Here is a 25,188-nt window from a genome sequence, read left to right on the forward strand (position 1 = left end):
ACCCACTCACCTGCATCCACTCACCTGTACCCATACACCTGCATCTGCTCCTACAGGCACATTTTATGACCAGCTGTGATTTGGAACAAGCAAGAAAAAGACAATGTTTTAAGAGTAACTGAGAGAAAAGCACTCTGAGAACAGACTTAATAGCAAACCTCACAGCAGCACAATGCAACCCCAGAGGGAAATGGATCCCAGTGGGAAAGGTCTTTAAGATGATGTGAGGGAAAAATTATTCCCTAGAATTCTCTACAGCTGAGACATCTTTTAACAATGGAGGCTAAGGAGGTATTCATGAGGAAGAAAAGAAAATATTAATTCCCTTGAAGATTCATTAATTTTTACTTTCTGTGTATGTGTGAGTGCCGGCATGTCTGTATGTGCACCCTGTGTATGCCTAGTACCGGAGGAGGCCAGAGGACAGCATTGGATCCTACAGAATTGGAGTTACAGATATGAACTGGTCAGTGTGGGTGTTGGGAACCGAAACCCAGGTCCTCTGCAAGAGCAATACTTCCTCTTAACTGCTGAGACATCTCCCCAACCCCTGAAAATGTGAATATACTCTTGTTGAAGTAATATTTCAAGATGTATTACAATAAGAAGGAAATTGAGCCAACAAAGAAGTTTTTAAATATATGAAGGAAATTTACCAAAGAAATTAGTAAAATGTATAAATCTAAGTGATCATTGACAATATAAAGCAACAATAGTAATAATATTAACTAAGAAAAACAAAAGGATAATAAAATACCACCTAACAATAATATGTATACAGGGTGTGCGTGTCTGTGTGTGTGTGTGTCTTTGTGTATGTGTGTCTGTGTGTGTGTGTCTGTATGTGTGTGTGTGTGTCTGTTTTTGAGTGTGTGTCTGTATGTCTGTGTGTGAGTGTGTGTGTGTCTGTATGTGTGTGTGTGTGTGTGTGTGTGTGTGTGTGTGTGTGTGTGTGTGTGTGTGAACAGTTGGGGGCTGGAGTTAAAGCACTCTCTCACAGGTCCTGTTCACAAGGACAGGGATTACTAGTAACTTTAAACTCTTAAGAATACATGTCAGCGTTTTAAGTGTAAACTCCAAAGGCTAGAAATACAACATGTAAGTTCCAAACAAGTACAGACTAAAATAGGAATGAAAAACTTAATCGTGACAAAAGACACAGAAGAAGCTGCAGCCAGCTCAGTTAAGGAACTCGAAGTGAACCCCAAACACGGCAGGAATCAAAATGAACGTGTATTATGCTCACTAGAAAACAATTACATGTCATCTGTAAAATACACACATAAAATATGTCTAAAGACACCAAGAAAGTCTGAAAACTAATAGCTGATATGTAGACAATATTAATGGGGAAAAATGACAGTAAGGTGACTTTAAGTTAGAATTTTCATGTTAGAATTATAACATCATTGTATACTGAAAGAGGGAAGTCTATCAGAAAAATGAGATAATTCTTCAGCTCTGTAGAGTAAGAACATAGCCTCAAAAATTAATATAATTGTAAAATGAGATTGATAAATTCACAGTCACACATTTTATTGAGTATTGAGATAAGAATAGATATTTGGGGCTTCCTGCTTTACCCCTAGATAAGTTGGAAGAAGTGCTTGCTATTCATGCAAATTTGGCTTTATCAGCCTTCAGAGCCCTGTGAACAGGGAAGAGTGAATGTGCATACACATGTACACACACACACACACACACACACACACACACACACACACACTACACCCACACACCCACATATACACACCACACAAACACACACACACAAACACCCACCCACCACACACACACAAACACGCCCCCCCACACACACCACTGGTACAAGGGTAGGTGTATCCTCTCCCAGCTACTTAGAGAAATCTATGAGATTCTTTTCTTGACCACTCCCTATTCTCAGGTACATGGATCCTGTCTCCTTGTCAGATCCACAGCCCACCACGTTATCTGCATGAGTGCACCCCTGTGTAGAGTGAGTCATGTCTGGCATGGGAGGTTGTGTGAGTGGATGCACACAACCTGAGACTAGTGACTGGCAAGGCTCTGAAAACAGACTTTGCAATCCTGTGTTAATGCGTGTGGGCGTATGTACTTTTCCCTGTTCTTACAAGGTGATGGTAGTAGTACCTGAGCCTTGTTATATTTGGCAGCTAAAATATACTTTTCAATAAATCGAAAATCAAAAGAATGTTTAGGAAAATTTAGAAGACTATTTAGTATCAATTATGAAAATACTACCTTCAAAATGGAGCTTTATAGCCACAGCGTGTGGAGATGCACATTTAATGCCTTACATACTTGTATGTGTGTACAGATACATGTGCACATATGTGCATATGGAGGCCAGAAGTTGATGTGGGTGTCTTCCCCTGGCTCACCACTCTGTTTGTTTAAGACAAGGACAATCAATGAAGCTGAAGATCACAGATCTGGCCGGTGAGCCAGAGATCACCGACCTGGGATGACAAGCACACACCGCCATGCTTGCCTTTTTTTTCTTTTTTCTTTTTTTATTCATGTTAGAGATGTGAACTCAGGTCCTCATGCTCACACAGCAAGCGGTGTACCAGCTGAACACGTCCCCGCCCCCTGTCCTAAGTACTTTACTAGGAAGAAAGAAACACTAAATGAACTAAACAGGCCAACTTACATGACAAGAAAAAGGAGGTAACAAAGATGACATCACACACACCCACAGAGGAGCGACACAGCACAGGGCCCGTGGCTAACCCATTAACCTCGGTGACCAAGAAAGTGATAAACAGCACAGATAAAGTGGGTTAAAACAGCCAACTTCGAGCCAGTACCTTGAATTCTTACACAATCGGGGTAGTTTTCTAGAAACATAATGCATAACAACCAGGGGAGAAGAGAAAAAGAAAATGTTGATTACATTTAAATGGTGAAAAAACAGAGTTGGAAATTCAAAGCCTCCCTTGAATGAACACCATTGCAACTCTGGTGACGATGTCCACTCAGTGTTTAGAAACACAGTGACCTGTACTGGCACACTAAGAGGGCAGAAACAGGGAGCACTGCCCAAACATTCTAAGAGGGCAGCAGACTCCTGACCCCAGCCGGACAGGGGCAGCAGGGGAAGGAGATGACAGACCAGTGTCCATCATACATGAAAAATTCCTGATGAACAATACAAATCAGTATGTTAAAAGGAGAGCCTCGCGAGCCAGCTGGGATCTACAGGACTGTAAAATTGGTATACAACCAAACATTTCCTACTAATGAGTCATGGATACATTTATTTTAGAACAATTATTTGGTGTACATACACTTTTACCATTTATTAAAGGTAAAAGAAGGTTTCAGAAATGGAAAGATGGCTCATTTGTAAGAATGCATACTTGCCCCTGCGGAGAACTCAAGTTAGTTCCAACACTCATGTTGGGTGGTTTACAGCTGCTTATGAATCCAGTTCCAGGGGATTCAATGCCCTCTTCTGGCCACTGCAGACACCTGCACTCATGGGTGCATATCCACACAGAGATACCTGCACAAACACATTAAATTTTTTTAAATTTTTATTTAAAAAATTCTTATTAATGAATTGGACCTGCTTGTTTATTTTTATATAAAGAATCAAATATTGCCAGAATATTTGATACTGTAGTATGCTATCTTTAATGTTTTTCAGAATTGTTTGGTGTTTTTATTTTATTCCTATCAAGGCTGAAAACCACGCTTTGCATAAATATGTAGCACAAAAATCGCAGAAGCATGTTCAAGACCATCTCAAATTGTTGGAAATTTTTTCCTAATCCCAAGCTAAAATTTATGCAGCAATTTAAAAAAAATGAAACATAGTTCAGCAGCTGAAAAAGCAATTTTAAAGCCAAACATTCTAACTCTATGATTCAGAGGTACACTCACTTGGTGCGCACATGCTCAGGAATCACGGTGGGACAATCTTAAAAGTCTTCTCCACAGCTCAACCGTGTATTTCTGTAAAAGCAGAGCCTTTGTATGTACAACAGAAGACCACAATCACTAGCACGCCACAGTCTGAGCTGAGCTGTTGTCGGCAGTGCAGTCCTGCATTCACAGGGCAGAGTGTGTGTGCACACGCACACACACACAGATTTTTAATAATTGAATTTTTAAAAAATGAACAAGCTATTTTCTTTAAAGCTTCTTGGAAGCATCAATATGTTAGCAAATATACAGACATCATGAGGCCAGGGGCCACAGGGTGGTGAGCCTAGTTGAGTTCCACAGGGTGGTGAGCCTGGCCCTGCAGGTTGCAGGGTGGTGAACTTGGCCCTGAAGGCCAGTTTCCCCCTGGGAATGTTGATCAGTGTGTGGATAATGTGACTGAGAGACTGAGCTGTGGTTTTAGAAGCTAATGAGGGTAGAGAGACTAGCATCAGACTGGAGACCTGGATTCCACATCCTCCAGGTGTATACCTCTGTCTATAGACCACAGACTAAGAACGCCCAGAGTAAACTTGTTTTTGTTGGACCCAGCACAGTGTTGGCTCTGAGGTTAAATCCACAAGACTTTCTGTGTACTAAGGTAGTTGTGGTCAGCCAGTGTGGGCCACACACACCAGGGAAAAACAAGCAGAAGGCTCTATGAGGGAAGAGAACAGTTCAGGAAGCACATTATCTCTACATGTAACTTTGAAGAGAAAGCCTTCATCACACATTTGACAGTAACCAGCTATACAAACAGATACAGTGGGTGAAAATGAATACAGAGCTCTCCAGAGCTCCTCAGGTGTTGGCTGTGTGCTGTCCTGTCCTAAGTGCTCATTACTTGAGAGCTAAGCCCATTTTAATTCACTTAACTGTACACTTAACACACTGTGCACTCTCCTACATGTGTGTTGTGTTTGATAGTAAAGAAGGTCCATCTAATGTACAATTGACGTTGGTGAATTGTGGCACAGCCATACAACATAATATTAGTAAATTGTAGACTCAAAACAATGAGTTAAATGTATCAAGGGCTAATTAAAGAACACAAATAATTCTAAGTTGAAGAAAAGATATGCACAGTGTATGAGTACTAAGGCTAAAAGCCAATTTTACGAAAGAGGTACGCATGTGTAGTCAAAATATGAAAACACAAAATAAGCAGCAGATTCAGAGTAGAGAGGACTTTCAGGAAGGGAGGAAACATTGAAAGGGATGGTGGGTACATGAAGCGTCCCATTCTCTCTGCTTTTCTGTACACTTGAAATCATCCATGTCAAAAAAGGAGCGTCTTGGAGGGACCACGGAGCTTTTCAGACAGCTGTGCCTGCTTCTCTCTGTATCCTTTAGTCTTGTTTGATTGTGCAGCTCTTGGACTCTGCTCCCTGTGACTCAGAAACAAATCCCGTGGTTTTGATATTTAAGAGACATTCTGTTGCTCCTCATCCATTCTGTGATGTGTGCTGGTTGCAGCAGGGAGCTCATTCTGCACACGGGACTCTTTCTTGTAGTTTTAATTTTATCTCTGAAAGGAAACTCGTTGCACTTTAAACACCATTTTGAATTTCTGATCTGTAAATTTTTGAAGCTTATTTGGCACAGATCACGTGAATTGAACTTTGAAAATGACTGACCCCCTTCTATTTTGTTTTATTCAGGAACGGGATAAATTCTACTTGTCTCGTAGTGTTGTTCTGGAACTTCTCCAGGCCCTGAAGTTCAAGTCTCCTTTGCCAGACACAAACCTCCTGCTTCTTGTCCAGGTAGATCTGCGTGCATCTGCAAACCTTCTCATGACGTTGTGTGTGTTGGGGAAAGGCTACGGAGGCCTGGAGCGCGTGCTTGGGGCCAAAGCCTTTGTCAAGGTCGGGGGGTGGCACTCTAACAGTGCACTTGGCACTTCCACTGGCTAAAAAAGACAAAAGAGGAGTCATTTTTTTTGTCCCAGTGTGGACCTAGTTTTACGAATGATAAAAATATAGAATAAAACAATAATTTTTGTCATCAAGACACTTGTAACTCAGGGCTGGAGAGATGGTCAGTGGTTCAAGTTTGGTTCCTAGCACCCATATCTGGCTCAGTTCAGCTCAAGGATATCCAACACCACACACACACACACACACACACACACACACACACACACACACACACGCACACACACACACACAAGAAAAGAAATGTGTAATTCATCAGTTGGCAGGCAGTTTGCTAAACAGTGCAGAGATGGGACTAAGGGAGCCAAGGGTGGGGCTGCAGGCTGAAGTTTTCCTGCATGGTCCAATCAGCACAGACAAGCCCCAGAATCTTCCATGTCTGTGAGGATGGGCCAGACCAAACACAGGCAACTGGCAGGGTATGCTGAGTCCATGGGGTGGAAGATGAGAACCAGTTCCCATGACTCCACTGAGGCAGAGGCCTTGAAGGCAAGCACTGGAGAGTTAATGACAAGGATCACTCTTTCCCGATACTACAGGTGAGGGGCTCAAGCCCTCTGTCTCCAGTGTCCTTCACAGCATCCTAGGCAGGCCCATTTACACCTCCAAGATAGGCTGTGACTAGTGCCAGAAAAAAGAGATAAGGAAAGTCCTTGAGAGAAGTTGTGAGCAGGAGAGATTCCCTCCTGTGTAGTGTGTGATCAGGGGAAAACTTATTGGTGACTTGTCCTTATAGCTGGGTCACCAAGGACAAGCATCTGCTTGGTATGACGGGTAGCCAGAGACTGAAAGGTTTCAAACAATACAGGCAGGAAACGAGCTTGAGGTCCCTGGGTTCCCTCCATAGCACTGGATGATGTCCCTTCACTGCCCCCGGTCTTGAGCAGGTGTGTCTGTGTGACCGATCTTCTTGGGGTCTGGCACCTCACACTGTAGCTGTTGCGGCCTGGTTTCTATGAAGTCCATGAGTCAGCCCTAATAAGCGCTTGTCACGAGACAGCGGAAAAATCAGTGACTGCTTCAATTACGCAGTGCGCGCTTACGGCGACCGCGAAAACGGTGATTACCGCATCTCCGTTTGGTGGACAAATAACAAAAACAAATTTGCGTTAACAAGAAAGAAGGCTGAATGTATACGTTTCTAAAAGTGACTTCGGAATGTCTGTCTGCCATTACAAATACGACATTTTTAGATTTTTTTTTTAAGACCGAGTCTCATCACGTAGTCTAGGCTAGACTCTAACTCCTCAGTGCTTCCTGCCTCAGCCTCCCAAGTACCAGGATTATATTTCCAAACTAACAAACAATATATATATATATATATATATACATATATATACATATACATATATATATATTCACACACACATACACACACACACACACACACACACACACACACACACACACACTGAATCATTAAGTTTAGAAACTATTCATGTTGAAGAGATGTTCAAGAAACACTGATATCCTACCCTGGAGGAGTAGCTTTGTGAATAATGTTTCATCCTTTTTTGAAAAAAAGAAAGAAAGAAAGAAAGAAAGAAAAAGGAAAGAAAGAAAAGAAAAAGAAAAATTAAACATCATGCCATTTTGACTTAACTCATCTAAAAACTGGTAGAGTAAATCACTCTAGTTAGTAATGAGTTAAGTCAAAGTGAGGTGTGGCTTAAAGCCAGTGCAGCTTTCGCCTCTATCCTGGGGTTCTATCCCAGATGAGGTAGGACTAGAGGGGTAAGTTACATTCTTCCCAAGGGTAGGACATACCTTAATTGTGTTTCAATAAGATGGCAATACCAAAGACTCCTATGTAGTTGGAATTTTCTTTGGGCTGCCAACCAGCTCCCAAATAAAGACATAGAGACTTAATATAAATTATGAATGCTCAGCGTTAGCTTGGGCTTGTCCCACTAGCTCTTTTAACTTAATTTAATCTGTTTTTCTTCATTTATGTTTTGCCTCCAGGCTTTTTACCTTTCTTTCATTCTGTATGACCTATTCTCCTGCTTCCTCTGTGTCTGTCTGCCTGACCCCTGGCGTCTTCCTGGTGTTCTTCCCAGAGCCTAAATTCCTCCCCCTCCTCACTCTCCCTGCCCAGAAGTCCCGCCTATACCTCCTCCCTCACTATTGGCCAGTTAGCTTTTTATTCAACCAGTGAGGTGCCTTAGACAGGCAAGGGAAAAGAGTAACACTTCTTTGCATAATTAAACAAATGCAACACATCTTTACATAGTTAAACAAATATTCCAAAACACTCCTACCCAACAGTGAACGCTTGCCTACTTCAAGGCAGTCACAGTACTGGTCTATTCCACAATTCCTAGAAATTCTTTTTTGCTGGTGGCATCCTGGGGACCTCCCCTCCATACTGTGGATGTTTGATGTATGATAGATAGGCCATTATATTTGAGGACTAAAAGAAAGCTTCCCTAATAGAACAATAACTCATTAAAAGTCACTGGAAAGACTAACTTCAAATCCAAATGGGTTTCCTCTGCTCCTCTGTGTGGAGAGTAGACACTCTGCTAATTGGCATGCTCCCCTCCCACGCTGTGGGATACCTGCACATCTAAGTGCTGAGGGATCATGTTGGTGAAAGGTTCTCTTTTAAAAATAGGTTAGCTGTGGGCTGAGAACAAAGGTATGGCTGCTGTTTCTAATTCATACCGCTGAGCGAGTTGTTAATACCAGCTAAGTTACTAATAACCGCCCTATGGGAGGGAGGAGACATAGACATGCTATTTTGGGTATTTTTTTTTTTTTTTGGTGATGATGAATTTAGTAATGACGCATAATGGATGGTGCACTTCTTTGTGTCCTTTTGTTCTTATGGAGGAGTGCATATTTCAGTGGTGTATTCCTTTCTGAAAGCATAGAATTCTCATGGTTTTGTTTTGGAACTTTGTTTTTGAGATTATAATATAATTATATCCTTTCTCCCTTCCCTTCCCTCTCCCTCCAAAGCCCCCCATACACTCCTCCTTGCTCTCTTTCAAATTCATGGCATCTTTTTTTTATTCATTGCTGTTACATGCAAGTATAGAGTTCTTACTTCACTCCCTCCGATTCTGTTGTGTGTTGATGTTTGAGCAGTTCTATGCAGTTACAGTGGAGGGCTTTGCCCGTTTGTGGTTGGCAGCTACAATAAAATGACGGATTTACTGAGTTCAGTTGTTCAGATGCTGTAAAAACGCACCAGACTGAAGTACATTGATGATGGTACCTGGGTTTTGAGAGGCTCGTGCACTTTTACTCCCTTACAAGGAAAGTTTCTTTTTTAGTTTGACCTGTATGAGTCATGACAATTTGAATCTGAGCACACTGTGTGGCAGGTACCTGCTGGAGGTGGATCCTAGTGGTCACATCTGTGCTTCTGTGTTGACCCTGCCTTGCTCGGTGGCCACTAGGCCATACAAATGCATTTTGAGGACCAGGACCTTCTGCTGTCCTGAGAAGCCACTCGAACTGCTCTTTATGTCCAACGTTAGGCGGGGCTCCATCTCACCGTGGCCTCTTTGCTGAGTCTCTTTTTTATGTAAGAATGGACACTCACGCTGATGTTCTGACGGGTTTAGAACTTAGCTGTAGATCATCCGTCTCAGACTGCAAACTCAGACAGCTTTGGAAAAGTCATTTTGTGAGACAATATGCAGCATCTGCCAGGAGATGGGTTGGGAGTACTCACTTCTATACTCCATTATTCTGCTAAATGTTTCCCATTTCACTGGCTTTTTTTGTTTTTGTTTTTGTTTTTTTTTTTTTGTTTGTTTGTTTGTTTTGCTTACAGGTTTTGGCCAAAGTTAAAGGCTTTCTGGTGTTTAAACCTGAGCAGGTTAGGTGGCAGACAGAGAAATACCAGGCTCTGTGTGCACTTCTGCGGGGCAGTCCTCAGGACGGCTCTCCACCCCCCACCCCAGCTTGGTACTAAAGCTAAGTTCCTTTCATGAATGGCTGCACCTCCCACACTTGAGGTACAGTGTTAGTTGGCCCTTCAGCTTGGGCCCCAGAAGGTCATTGATTTAGAGCCCCGCCTTATTAGCCAAAACCTGCAGCCAATTGACATGCTCAGATCTGGACCCCTGAGTAGTTCACCCAGTGTTCTATTCCATTGTCCCAGGTTTTCTCCTTAGGCCTCCCTGAGCCTTTCTGCTCGACTCCAACTGCTGGTTCTTTATCCAGTTTGACAAGATGGAACTTGTGTAGCTCCACTCCAGTGTCTGGACCCACCCAGGTTCCCCACACCTTCCAAATGCAGGGGAAGCTGCAGCTTTCTGTCAAAACCTCCTCGGAGCCCCTGAATTCTGCAAACAGCAGATTCCAAAGTTGCTAGGATAGATGGCCAGAGGCCAAGAAGAGAAATCAAACAGGAGTTAATTACTCAGCGATCTCTGGGCTTTATTTAACTTTCCCCCCTAAAACCATAAATAGCCGAATGTTAGATTAAGTAGGAAGCACCTGTCAAAGTCTATCATGAAAGCCAATTGAATTATAATCTGGCAAGTCCATCCTCATCATGATCCTAAGTTGTGATTGACTGATTGATTCATAAACTCTTCCTGGGCTGCTCTAGGACAGCAGGCTAGCTCTTCCTGGACTGCTCTGGGACAGCAGGTTAGCTCTGGGGAGGGTCAGGTCAGGTCTGTGCTTGTGGAGAGCTCCTAGCAGGTTGAGAAGCAAGCGGTTGGTCATTGCAGTCTGAGGGGAAGGCAGCTGAAATGCCAGTGTGTGGAAGCCCGGTGGGTGCTTGGGGCAGGACTCGGGCACTCTCAGCACAAACAAGTTTTCATGAATGAAGCCGAGGGAGGAAGATGGACATGGAGAGTCCTTGGAGGGGGAGAAACAGAGCGCTCGCTCTGACACCCATTGTTTTTCTGTTTTCTCTCTGAATTGTGCTGTTGTGATAGACATCATGAAAGTCCAGGAATGTTGCCAGCAGCTGTCAGGCTGCAGGATGGCCTGAGCACCTTGGGAGCTCTGAGAGCTACCACCACCACCACCACCGCATTCTCCCTTGATTCAGTCCTGGGTTTTTACATGAAGTTAGGATACACATGTTCATGCTGTTTCTAAACTGAAAAGAATGGACCGTCATGATTAGTAACTCTGGTATTTCAGGGGTTGGAGGGGGGGGGGACCATAATGAAAGTAAACATGAATGAATTTAAATCCTGTTAACAGGATTATAAGTTAGTTATGACTGAGTGCTCTTAAAAATAATTCACCTTTAAATTTTTTATTAGTTTATTTGTGCAGATGCTGGAACTAAGCTGGCTGAATCCACCATCCTGAGCAAGCAGATGATAGCCTCCGTGCCTGGGGTAAGTCCTGGCCAAGTTTGTGGTCTGTGTTTTCCTATGTCAATGAGCAGTGTTTAGGAATGTAGGCTTTAAGACTGGGATCCGAGTTTGAGGCTTGGCATTTACTAGTGATGACCTTAGGGTCAAGTCAAACTGTGGCTCCCCACTTTTCTGTCACCCATGGAATGGAATGCAACAGGATATTGTATATGTTGAGAACTGACTGGGATAATGTATGTTAAACATTGTGCAAATAAATGTTGTTTATTAATGCTGGACATGGTGGCTTTTATAGCAAGTGACAGACCAGGGGGGGCTTCTTAGAAACCCCCTAAAAACAACAGCAACAAAATAATATTAACAAACATAACCTGTGGGTGTTTTATTTTCAGTGTGCTGCTTTTGTAACTGAGATGCAGTTAACATCTTTATTCTTAAAACGGAGTCTATACTTCAGACTCTTCCTTTATGATAGATTCACGGGAGGAGAATTACTGCACCATTTTTAAAGGGCTTTTAACAGATGTCAGTATAATGTGAGGAGGGGTGGGATCAAATTAGGGAAAGAGAAGCAAATCCAAACACGGGAGGCTTTTATAGGTCAGGTCTAGACTCCATATCTCTTCTGCTTGCCTTACACAAGGACATACCAGCTGCAAAGGAGGATGGGAAATGTGGTCCAGTGATATGCCAAGGAAGAAAAGTGGACCTGGGCAGCCAGCGGCTCTGAACACTCTCTGCCTGTGTTGACTAACTTCTTAGAGGGTTGTATTTGCTACTTAGATGACTGATAAGAAATGCGCCCCTACTCTGCAAAAAGTTGGTCAGAATCAATGAAAAGAAGGCAGATCTACCACCACCCACAAAGTAGCAGTTACAGGACCCTCCTCCAGAGCCCTTTCCAGTGACACTAACGAGGCCGTTCAAAAGACATCTTTTTTTAAAGATTTATTTGGACTGTTTTATGTATATAAGTGTTTTGCCTGCATGTACAGCTATGCACCACATGCATGCTTGGTCCCCGAGGAGGTGGTGAGCCTCTATGTGGGTGCTGGGAATCAAACCCGGGTCCTTGGCAACAACAAGTGCCCTTAACCACTGAGCCAAACTGTCCAGCCACAAAAGGCACCTGCTACTTTCACCTGCCACCAATGAATTATAAATAAATAAATTCAAGTACAATAAAAATAATATATAAAAGATAACATTAAAATGGCTAATCAGCAGAATGTTGCTCTTTCTCTTAAGAAAAGAACCTTACGGTTTGATTAACATGTCAGAGGCTATAGAAACTTGACAGATTAGGAGATGAGCTGACACTATGGCGCCTTCGCCAGAGCCTATGCCTGTGCGTCATCTATTCAAGATCTCACTATTGTGATAACACTTCATGTAAGAGCAACCCGCAGTGTAAAAGTACACCAGCACTGCCAGCTGCAGGCACTGGTGTTGCCCAGTCGCACTCCATTGGAACCTCGTCCCCATTGGCCAAGGCCTCCCATTCCGCCCTCCTCAACAGATTCCTGATTACTAAACTCACTGATGGCAAAGGGCAGGTGACATTCTTACAAGCTCCTGGTGGGTGCGAAGCTGACCTTGGGGAGGCCAGTTTGGTGATTTACTTCTAGAAATGTGTGAACCAAAGGGGCCTAGATATCTTACAATCAAGTATAATTTTCGATGTGTCGTTTAAAATAACAAAAACACGAAACACGGGGAATGCCCAGCATCACCCCGCTGTTTAGTTGAAGTCGGGCCAGGGCTCTGTGGATGTCAAGCAAAGATTTCAAAGACTGTCACTCCATCAGGAAACGCTTGTGATGCGTGTAACTGAAGGGCTACCGAGCTAAGGCCATGTTAGTCCTCCAGCAGTTCCTTGTGCGTTAGGTTTCCTCAGCAGAGTCTTGGAGAGGAAATAGGAGCAGCGGCTTTTGCAGAAAAGAAAGGCAGGGTCTAGGATCATGGGGTTTGAAATTGCTCTTTTTACCACCTTGCATTTTCCACTTTTCTATATGAACTTGTGCTGCTTTGATAATGGAAGAAATACGGCTTTTAAAGCCGATGAATTGTGAAGAGCTGGGTGTGAGTGATTTCAGCTCACTTGAGGTTAGTGAGAGCCCAGCTCCTTTGTCACCAGTTTCCTGCCAGAGCAAGACAGATCCCTCTGAAATGGACAGAGCACAGCCCCGTGTTCTGTCTTTTTCTGGGGACACACTTAAAGATACAGCCATGTCTTACAAAGGAAAGAGGGATTGGCAATTACCAGCTTGTGCTTTTTAAAGTATAGATGGCTCCCCAAGATTTCCCGAGCTTAAGGTGGGTTTTAAGGCTGGATGTAGTCGCTGCCCCTGGAACGAGCTAACTATACAATGGTAAATATTGAATAATATTCCTAGAGATTCTTTTCAGTGACATTTGCCTAGTTGGACTGGTATAAAATATTGCCTATGAAAGAAACAAATCCCTTTCAAGAAATTCAAGAGCCAAGGCTCTCCTCTTATTTACATGATACATGAAAGGTCAGAGAGAGTGGAATAAATCGAGGGTGGGGGGAGTCCTGCTTTTGCATCGAAGGATTCATATTGCAAAAGCCGATGCACAATACCCTTCTATAATTCTTTCACTGGATTTAAATTAAAAGGAGAAAACCTTAGAACATGTGAAATGCTTGGAAAACACTGACAGACTGGCCACTGACCTTATTTTACCATTTGTTATCCTGTCAGAGGAACTGACAAGCGGAACATTCTAGAAGAGAGGGGAGGTGATACAGTTCAGCGCTGTGCAGATTTACATGAATATGGGGAAATGCAAGTCTCTGGGTGAGCTAGTTAAGTCTGTAATGTTCCAGATTTTCCTAAAGGAAACCCAGAGAGGCCGTTAGCAGGGTATTCATGGGGCTTCAAAGCCTGCTTGCCTTTGATCCGCATTATGCAGCTGACATGTGGGTTCTCTCACAGGCACAGCTTTGATGCAGCAAGGCTGTCCATCCACTTTCCTCTGTTTCGCTTTGAATCCCAGATTCACTGCACTGCTCCCCGAGAGCAGGTCTCGGCCAGTCCATAACCTGCCACACAGCGTGCTTTTTCTTTTCTTTTGAAACTGACCAAACACGAAGTGTAGGAAGGAGGTGCCGTCTCACTTCTCTCTTCTACTTGTCTAGCTTAGGAAGAACTCAAAATGAATACAAGTATCTATTTAATAACACACCTACTGTGCATATGAAGTCAAGCCATGACTTGATTTGAAAAGGACTTTTGACTCTGCGAACACGATATGACATGTGTACAGGGGAGGCAAAAAAGATTATGCCGGTGTTATCCCTGGTGGGGCACATCTCACGTGCATCCAAGACTTCCCTGGAGGCTCTGGTAGCATCAGTTAGGCGGACTCTTGTGTTTATACCAGTTTAAAAGCCAGCAAGCATCACTTCAATCGCCTGGTGGAAATAGCAATTCATTTCATTTCTTTTAGGCTTCCAGTTTCTTTAGTCTCTACCCCAAACTTTTAAACCAGTTTTGTACTGAGGGTAGCGTGTGTGTGGGGTGGGTAACAGAACACGAAGCAGCTTTAGAGAGAGAGTGTGGTGACAGTCCCAAGTGGGGCTGTGGCCGAGCCGTGTCCCTGTGTTTCAGTGCGGGACAGCTGCGATGGAATGCATCCGGCAGTACGTCAGTGAAGTGCTGGACTTCATGGCAGACATGCACACCCTAACCAAGCTCAAGGTAAGCCGGTGTCCGCCCGATCGCCCCTTAGACTCACAAAGCCCAGAGGGCTTTCTGATGTAGACCCACAAGGAAATTTATTGGTCCCCGCAGAAGCAGCTGCAGCACTGTGGAATGAGCCCATTTCTTGGGGGTCTGAAGAGTTGGGGTCCAGTAGTTCTGCAAAATAAAAAAAAGAAGTCTCGTGGTGTCAGCTTTTTGTTTAGTTTTTTAAAATATTTGCTCCTTCTTACCATGTCCTTATTTAATACAAGCCCCATAAAAAATGTGGAAACTGAGGCTTGAGTGATGTGGTCCTGCTGTCAAGGTCACGCTCCTCAGAAGTGGTGACATCAGAGCTGAGCCCCAGACTGCTGTGAGCCCCAGTGGATTCCCCTTCTACCCAGCCAGAGCTACCTCGACACCTCCAGTTCTGTCTCCTCCTTTGCCAAGGGGGTCAGCAGGCTCCTCCCTTGTCTAATGTGCTCAAAATAGATATCAAACAACACAGGAAGATGTGGCCCATTGCACACACACAAGCCGGTGACTGTCTGTATCTGCTAACTTCTCTAAGAAAATAATGAAGGGGATAGAACAAAATTCAATTTACATATGAACAAAATCCCAGTGCATTGTTGAACTTATTGTTTGGGGGTGTAGTGGGGGGGAGAAGGGTGGGGTGGGGTTGGGGGGGTGTGGTGGGGTGAGGGGGTGTGGTGAGGGGTGAGGGGGTGTGGTGGGGGTGAGGGGGTATGGTGAGGGGTGAGGAGGTGTGGTGGGGGTGAGGGGGTGTAGTGGGAGAGAGGGGGTATGGTGATGGGTGAGGAGGTGTGGTGGGGGTGAGGGGGTGTAGTGGGAGAGAGGGGGTATGGTGACGGGTGAGGGGGTGTGGTGGGGGTGACAGGGTGTGGTGAGGAGTGAGGAGGTGTGGTGGGGGTGAGGGGGTGTGGTGGGGGTGAGGGGGTGTGGTGGGGGTGAGGGGGTGTGGTGGGGGTGACAGGGTGTGGTGAGGAGTGAGGAGGTGTGGTGGGGGTGCGGAGGTGTGGTGGGGGTGCGGAGGTGTGGTGGGGAGAGGGGTGGGTGGAGTGAGGAAGTGTGGTAGAGGGTGAGGGGGTGCGGTGGGGGAAGAGGGGATGGGGTGGAGTGAAGAAGTGTGGTGGGGGGTGAGGGGTGTGGTTGTGGAGCAAGGGGGTGTCATGGTGAGATAAACAACTGAGGTGAGTGTCTTCCTCTGCCATGGTCCTACCAGGGAGCTAAAAGATGAATAGTCTGAAAGAATTGAGGGAGGCTCTGGACAAGGGCAGACGGTAAGCCGAGCACGGTCCAGAGTGGCACTGAACGATTCCCTTTGTGACAAACAGTAGTCTTGTGGCCTCAGGAGAGCACCAGCTGAGAGCCTGGCTTCTTCACTAGGCTCAGGCAGCCAGGGTGTTTCTTGGTACGGTGATGAGGAGAACAGTGCAGACAAGGGTGGGAAGTGCCCGGTCTACACCCAGCCATTCTGGAGTGAGCGCCCTGTCCTTTAGTCATATCCTGGTCACCAGTCACTGGCTCCGGTTACGTGAACTTAAAGACTTTAATACAAAAAGAGACGACAACAATTGCCTAAACATTTTGAGGTTGTTTTACAGAAACTGCTGAAAGCAATATTCACAAACATCAGTGATAGTTGAAAAGTTGATACAATCCAACCCTCTGACTGTTAATTCATATTAGGGAGCACATCAAAGCCCTCAAAGAGCTACAGGGTTTGGGACAGGGGCTTTCAAGGGGGGTGCTCAGACGAACTCCTGGGAAGCAAGGAGTTTAGTAGGAACGTTAATAATACTATGGTCAGACAGACCGGCAGACAGAGCATGGCAGTGGCTCTGAAGAGTTTAGGGCCTAGCACCAAGGATACATTACATGGTGGGACCCCTGAAGAGAGGATTCAGAGTCTGCATTGCAGAAGTGGGGTACCTCTCTGAGGATGGAGGATGTGTCATAACACAAGCACACCGCCAGGGTCTCTGATTCGCAGGCAGGAGGCAGGGAAGGAGTGTGTGTGTGTGTGTGTGTGTGTGTGTGTGTGTGTGTGTGTGTGTGACCAACAATACCCCTTTGATGGAGTTTCTTCTCCCAGATGAGGGCTCCTTGCCCTGGGCAGTCTGTTAGCTGGGGCTCTGGACAATGTCTCCGAGCTGACTATGTCTGTGGAAGAGGAGAACTTCTGCAGAGAACTCTGGCCAGAGCGGCAGATTCCAGCATCGCTTTCTTAAGTGCCAACTGGCTTATTATCCATAGTCATCGGCTACTCGGAATAGAACTGGCTCTAGAACCTATGTCTCAAGTCCCTGAGCAAAAAAGAAACCTTCAAAATTAACTTAGCAAATATGTATTGAGTGTCTGTATTCTACCTAGCACTGTCGTAGGTATTCAGATGGCATGGATGGGCGAACACCAGATACAGGCACAGCAGCTGTCCTCATTCAGTTCATGGTCTGCTACGAGGCCAGATTTAGTGAATATTTCATATAAGCTGAAATAAAACTGTGGCTTTCACAGTTGCTAGAAAGAAGCAGTAGACAGTAGCATGGACCTGGCCAGGCAGCTCAGGGAAGGCTTTCTGAGAAAAATGATACATGAGCTACATTTGAGCAATTCAGAAAAGAAAGGTAGTGTTTCAGTTACAGGGATGGGAGTGGGCAGCGGAGCCAGCACAAGGGAGCCCAGAATGGAGGAAGTGGACTAATGCAGAGGCCTGACAACAGGTACTCTGACTCTATAGGCCACTGGTTGGTCCCACTGGCCCCGTCCTGCCCCACCCCCACCCCCAGCTCATAGCCTAAGAACAGTGGGAAAACATTTAAGAAGTTAAGCAGGTTGCGTGCCTGGAGTGCTATGGGGTGGGGGTTGGGAATGACCTGACCTCCAAAGTGTCATTTGATTTGACAGAGCCACATGAAGACGTGCTCCCAGCCTCTGCACGAGGATACCTTCGGTGGCCATCTCAAAGTGGGCCTAGCTCAGATCGCAGCTATGGAAATCTCCCGGGGCAACCACCGAGATAACAAAGCTGTGGTCCGCTACCTGCCCTGGCTCTACCACCCTCCTTCTGCGATGCAACAAGGGTGAGGCACTTCTTATTTTTAAAGGGCTAGGGGACTAGAGAGACAGCTCCATGATTAAGAGCACTGGCTGCTTTTCCAGGGGACCTGGATTTGATTCCCAGAACACACAGGACAGCTCACAGCTGTCTATAGCTCCAGTCCCAGGAGATCTGACGCCCTCTTCTGGCTTTTGTGGGCCCTGCACATACATCGTGCACAGACACACACTGAGGCAAAACACCCACATATATGAAGGAAATTTAAAATGGGGCCGAGCAAATAAGCAGAAGTGTTCCTGGGTCCCTGAGATTCAGTTGGAGCTCATGGCCGTGTTGAAGGTTCATGGGAGTGGCCAGCCAGAGCAGGAAGTCATGTGTTGTCTGCTCCTGCTCTATTCGCTCTCCCCCTAGAGAGAATGCCAGGGGAGAACTTTCTGATGAGAAGAAAGAAAAGGATTCAAAAAGAGGCCAGGGAGACAGCCGGACTGGCTGAAGAATACTGAATCTTGTCCCACCAAAGCTGCTCCTTCCTGAAGGGAAAATACAGGATTAGAGTAGAAAGCAAGACAAATAGATAAGACTCTGGCCTTGGCGTTTTGTTTTATGTACTTGCCCGCGAGACCACACCTTAATCCCTTCTTCCACTAAATATTCACTGGGCATTGAAGGAAAGAGAAAACATAAAGTCTCCCTTAATACGTCCTTTCTTCCCTGGCAGACCTAAAGAATTCATCGAGTGTGTCTCCCACATCCGTCTGCTGTCCTGGCTGCTCCTGGGGTCCCTCACACATAATGCGGTCTGTCCCAATGCCTCCTCTCCCTGCCTTCCCATACCTCTGGATGCAGGCTCCCACATTGCAGACCACCTTATTGTTATCCTAATTGGATTTCCAGAGCAATCAAAGGTAAGTGATTTCTGCAAGATTCAGACCAAGTGCATTGGAATTGCTAATGGAGACCCTTATCAGCCAATTAGTTTCTTCTGAGAAGTAAAGGCATTTTAGCTCACCCTCCTGTGGCTGTTAGGAAAGTAACTCTGTGCTAATGCCTTATTTAAAGTTGTTTAAATTCCCAGGCTGTCTTTTCTCCCCCTAAATTGTTTTCTGGCTTACTTTTATGGAGATAAATTATAGAGGCAAGGAAGAGTTGGTTTCCCAGGCATTTTTGTCTCACAACAATATAGAGAAATAACAGGCTACAAATACAATAAAAATTCTGTGCTCAGTTTTCAGAACCAAGGATAAAGGTGGGGGGAATATGTACTATCTTTTCAACTCAAATCCCTTAAGACACATGAACACACAGCATGGAAATAAGGCTAGCCTGGCGCTCAGTGAAGCCTAGTGGAATCACCCACACAGAGGAAGTGTGCAAATTGCAGAGACAGATGGCAGCCTTAAGGGAATAAAGGAAAGCCCAGGCAGATCTAAGTCATGACACCCCGAGTCAGCTACCCAGAGCCAAGGGCCAGTCCCGGAGCTTAGGCAAGCTCTAGGAGATCCCAGTGGGTTTAAGAGAAGCTGAGACAGGCCAGAGCAAGCTCTGTGAGAAAATAAGAGTGCCCACCCAGTTGATCCACATGAGGCTTTCGAAAGGAACTGGTTTCTCCACCCAGACCTGTTTGAGCCTTAAGGATGGTACTGTACCTTTGAATCCCATCCTTGCATGGCTCAAGGGACTTGACTTGATGGGATAGTGGGGGAATTAAGAAAAGACAGATACACAGCTGGGATCAGACAGACTGGACTATCTGATAGAGAAGCATACACTTCCCAGAAGCGCAGTGTGTTTATCATATAGAGTCGAATAGAGGGGCGGGGTTATTGCATATACCTGAATGAGGAGGCGTGTTTATTACGTACAGATAAACATGGAGGCTGGTTTGTGGTTTGCAGCTGGACAAGGAGGCCCATTTAATTAATCTCAGTAGGAACAGTCTCTGTAAGGGGAGCAGTCTTCAGGCTGTAAACATCTGGGGACAGGGAGATATGGTGGATATGTTGTGCATACACTATCAACATCTGCACACCAAACAGAAGAATGCTTTGCTGTCCCTCTGAGCCTCACCGCAGGGGGAAGGCTTTGCTGCTTTCCCATGGATCTGAGGCTATGTTCCTTGACACTGCCATGCCCATGTCAATAACACACACTGGCTCAAGACTTAAGTCAGTCAGGGTTCCCTCTGCTCCCCCCAACATTGGTGACCATGAAGAAGTTATTTAACTGTCCTCAGCTTCAGTAGTGTGGATCTGTAAAGTAGACAGGAGGATGGCTAGGGAATCGTGGAGGTGGTCTGTGGAGAGCCTCCATATTGTAGGAGCTGTGGCAATATGTGCCCTCCATGGATAGGTGTTCCATCGACACCGCCATGTGATTTCAAGTGCAGAGCAGAAGGTCTCGGCTGCCTCTCTTTTACTCCTTGCCTGACCCCTTCAACAGTCTTACTATTATCCCTTTTTCATAGATGTGGAAACACGCTAACATGGCAAAATAGGATGGCTAGTTTCCTAACCCAGCTTAGGGAGGGAGACGTCAGTCTCATGAAAAGAAAGGGCAGTGGGTAGATTTACTCTGCAAACTTAGGCGTGTTCTCCTGGAAAAGAGGCTTTCTCTCCAGGCACACTCGCGCTGACAGAGAAATGCCGATCCAAGGCAGGGAAGCAGGAGGCGGTGGCTGGGGTCATTCCTTTGTGCTTCTGGGCTCCCAGGAGCACAGAGCAACAGCCGTCCTCTTCCTTTCCAGACCTGTGTGCTGCACATGTGTTCCCTCTTCCACGCTTTCACCTTTGCTCAGCTCTGGACGGTGTACTGCGAGCAGAGCGCCGTGGCCACAAACGTCCAAAATCAGAACGAGTTCAGCTTCACAGCAATACTGACAGCACTAGAATTCTGGAGCAGGGTGACACCCAGCATCCTTCAGCTGATGGCCCACAACAAAGTGGTGAGTCCGTGAAGATCCTTCTGAGCGGAAAAACAAACAAACAAACAAACAAACAACTCAAAATGTCTAAACCCCTCCTAGTCATAAACCAACAAATAAGTATGCAATACAATGTGTGTGTTAAGTGGCTTTTTTTAGCCATGCCACTATATCAAAGCATCATGTTGTAGATCATGAATATTTAAAAAAAAAAACATATACAAAGCGGACAAATTTTGTCTTTTCTACCTAGCACTAAATGAATTCTGTATGAGATTTCTACCTTTAAGATGATATAAAGACAGATCCTTAGGAGAAAAAGCCATGTCAGGTTTGGATTCCAAAGCAATCTGTGTGAACTTCCACCACTAGGCAATCTTTCTGGTGTAGTCTGAGAGCGGACTAACCACAGGAAGTCCTTTCTACCCAAGTCTCAAAGCCAAGAGAGGGCCTGTTCCAGATTACACTGGAAACATCTGAACAATGTTTAGCCTGTACCCACTTCATTAAACAAAATTGGATGGTCCCCCTGAAGCCAGTTGGAGGTGTGTGGGAGCTATTTGTGAGAGACCCTGGGGTTCATTTGGTATTTGGAGGATTCTCAGCTGAAGGGACAGCAGCCAGTGTCTTGGCTACAAGGGCTCCATGGGTAGAGTGCTAATCTGTGAAGAGTCATAAGCTGGAAGCACATTCCAGTGTGCACAGGACCCCATGCCACCCGCCCAGGACCCCACGCTGCCCGGGCCACAGAGGTATTTGGGTATGCTGTCTTAATTGAGGAATGTTTTCTGCTACCATTTTGGAAGGAAGGAGGACTACGCAGTTTCCTTATTGAAGCCTTTGCAGTTCTCTCTAGACAGTACTACAGTTTTACATATGGAGGGACGTTTGGTTCAGTCAAGGAAGGTTATGCTCATGTTAGGGTTCAAAAACAGTTCCTGGTTCTAAGGAGATAATTGCATTTATTGGGTCACAGTTCTGTGGCCAAAAAAGAACTCAGGGATCGGCTATTACATTATTTTGGAGAAACCAAAACTGAAGCTTTCCACGTTACATGGATATATGAGAGATTAGCATTTTCATTCAGCGTCAGCCTTTTGGTGTCAATGCTCTCCTCCAAATCCCTCTTGACATTCAAATGTTATAAATGAGCATGCCCCCAAAGCATTTTTTACATATAATGTTACATATGAATTTTATTTTTTTTTTCTGAAACGTTTATCCAACCCAGTAAAGCCTTCTAGTAAAACCTCCTTGGGATTTAAAATCCATCCCTAAGAATTTCCAAGGAGGGACACAGTCTTGTCTGATCTGGTGTGAGCATGGCTACGGGTACCATGGGGGATGAGACCTGAGAGTCAGATCTGGGGTGCATTGAGCCACTCCCTGAGAGACGTCTCTGTGAGTGGAGAAAGGATCAAGATGGAGAAATGATGACCCTGAAGGGTGCAGAGAATGAAGGTGAAGCTCTGTGTCCCCAACGGGAATCACGGTGTCCTGCAAATCGGTGAGAGTCATCCTTGAGCTCCAACAGCAGCCCGCTCTGAGGGAGGATGGAAGCACGGTTCCAAAGCCTCGGGCTCTTTAGAAAGTCTGTTTCCAGTGTAAGGTTTTGAAGGTGAATGGAAACTACTCTGTGGGCTCCAGTCGCTAAGCAGGGAGACCTTCTGGGTGCAGGGTACCAGTCCTCTGTGACTGATGATGAGTTTACAAGGTTTCTAGTTTCCCGGGAATGGAATTGACTTTGATGTTTGTTGTTTCAGATGGTAGAAATGGTGTGTCTCCATGTGATTAGTTTAATGGAGGCATTGCAAGAATGCAATTCAACCATTTTTGTCAAGGTAGGAAAAACCTACGATTTTTATAGATCATTTCAGACTGCTAAAAAATATATATGGATTTGTTTTGAATGTGTGGTCTAAAGAGGGTGAAGAACGGGTTCAGTTTAACTGTGTGGGAACCTGAGGGGTTGGAGGCTATGGTTGGAGGCTATGGCTTCTGCAGGATCTTCCCACGTGGCTGTTCTGCTGTGTCTGCTCTCACTATACCACTGCGATGCATTCTTTTATGTCAGACCATGGCTGCTGTACACAGGAGTGAAAGCAGATAGGGAACATTGCTTTGGAAACAGCCCTATGACCAGTCAGGTGGTAGTGCCTCATCTGGCAAAAGCCATCCAGAAAACCATAGAAATCACCGTGCACTTGCTTGACTTGCTACATGCTGCTCTCTCTGACATAGTCTTGTGTGTTGATATTTTAAACCAGTAAGTGGACAAGAAGAGAATTCATGCATTCATCATCTTTCCGGAAACATCAGAGTATAATGTCAGATTAAAGAGTAAGGAGAACCTGGTAAGAGCATGGCTACCTGTACCACAGGGAGTCAAACCTGAGAGGCAGATCTGCAGTAGCTTACACCCACTTCCAGCGTCTCCTTCTCCTCTGTAGCTGTCATCCTTGCTCTATATCCCGCTGATGGTTTCTCCTCCCAACCACCTCTTTTCTTACCTTCCACTCTACATTTCTTGTCTTGGCCTCCATCACCACCACCGCACTGCAAAAGGCACAGTTGTTTCTCTTAGTTTGTGCCACTCTGCGCTAAAGACCCTTGGGCTGTGCCGGGGAAAAGCAGCCCATTTGCAGGGAATACTCAGCTGATACCAGACACTGCACTGTCTTTGGTTCAAATGGGAGAGATATGTCTTACCCAGCTCAACATAGGAAAAAGTCAACAGTGTGAGAAAAACTAGCAGCTGGATGCTCCGACCTGATGTTATTTTTTTTTGCAGTTTCTTTAAAGTGTAATTTACATGATTGACACCTGCCAAACTGGACATATTTAAGTTGTGTGCTTTGATGAGCCTTGACATCTTTTGCTTCTTTTCACAATTACTTATTTATCATAAGTGCATGTGTATATGTGTAGGTACTGCTATGATGTGCATTAGTATCATATGTGTATGTGTGGGTGTGTACTGCTATGGAGTGCATGTGTGATCATGTGTGCATATGTGTGTATGTCTGTGTGTACTACTGTGGAGTGCATGTGCATGTGTATATGTGTGAGTGTGCTGCTATGAAGTACATGTGGAGGTCAGAGGATGACTTCAGAAGCCTATTCTCCCTGCTTCCTGGGTCCATTGCTCTCCTTACCTCCATGCTGCATTGTGCATGACCATCATGTCACAGCAGTCATGGTCTTTCATTCCTCATTTTCAAAGTGGGTTGACATTTATACTTTGCCTTCACAGATAAATTTTAAAATCAGCTTGTCAATTCCTATAAGACTACTCGGAATTTTGTTGAGATTTCGTTGAGTCCCAAGGTTGGGAAAAATTACAATCTTAACAATATGGAGTCTCCTGACCCACAAGCACACTCTATCTTTATGTTTGTATGTGTTCATCTTCTCTCAGAAGTACCGCATGGCTCAGAAATATTTCCAAAACAATTGTATCATACGTCTGTCAGTTTTACCCACAAACAGGTCACTTTTCTGTCCTATTGTGACTTTTGTTTTGCATTTAAACTCCCAATTGTTCATTGTTAGTATTAGGAATACAGCTAACTTTTCTGTTGAGCCTGGACCCTACAGCTTGGTAAATTCTATTAGTTGTGGCAGCTTCGAAAAATCCTTTTTGTATCTTTCAGTTTGATAGCATTGATATTTATAAAGAGAGACTAAATGTTTTCATTTAGTGACTGTATTTGCCTTAGCACCAAGTAACAACAACCTAGTGGACGGATTAGGAAGTATTCCTCTGTTGAAAAGTTTGTATAGAATTGATATTATTTCCCCTCAAATATTTGGCAGAATTCACCAGCGGCCCTACCTGGACATATTGTTTTCTTTGAGGATGAATTTTTAAGTTATGGACTTTAGAAACAGATAGAGGCTACTCAAGTACAACTCTGCTCCTCCTGATCATTCAGGCAATGTCTTTCTAATTTCTCCGGTTCATCTAGGTCAACAACTTGGTCCATAGAGTTCCTAGTGTGCCCATTTCACTTGCAACTTTTGTTAACTCTCATTCCAGCTGCCGGTTACATGTGCCTTTATTTCTTTCTTCATCTGTCTGATTAGAAACTTACCAGTTTTATTGAGTATTGATTAAGAAACAACAGGTAACTGTTGCTTGGGTTGGATCCATTTTCCTCTCTTGTTTTCTGTTCTTTGTTACTCCCCACCCCTCTTTTGTTGTAGGAGCTGGGTCTCAAGGGGCTCAGCTGAAACTCACTGTGTAGCTGCTGTTATTGTTTTTCTTCTTTCTTTTAAACCTGATCTTAAATTTGTGCTTCTTTTTCTAGTG

General features: G+C 44.8%; 1 protein-coding gene across 1 annotated transcript in view; it reads left to right on the plus strand.

Moving 5' to 3' along the window:
• Positions 1–25,188, plus strand: part of Unc79 (unc-79 homolog, NALCN channel complex subunit) — a 245,998-nt gene that overhangs the window by 212,232 nt on the left and 8,578 nt on the right. Inside the window, 7 exon segments of the mRNA XM_052738842.1 lie at positions 5,592–5,696; positions 11,108–11,185; positions 14,800–14,889; positions 17,803–17,978; positions 18,675–18,861; positions 20,700–20,897; positions 22,640–22,717. Coding sequence (XP_052594802.1) covers positions 5,592–5,696; positions 11,108–11,185; positions 14,800–14,889; positions 17,803–17,978; positions 18,675–18,861; positions 20,700–20,897; positions 22,640–22,717 — 912 coding nt within the window.

The sequence above is a fragment of the Peromyscus californicus genome, unplaced genomic scaffold (assembly GCF_007827085.1).
Source record: "Peromyscus californicus insignis strain IS unplaced genomic scaffold, ASM782708v3 Scaffold_15__1_contigs__length_86483966, whole genome shotgun sequence".
Taxonomy (NCBI): Eukaryota; Metazoa; Chordata; class Mammalia; order Rodentia; family Cricetidae; genus Peromyscus; species Peromyscus californicus.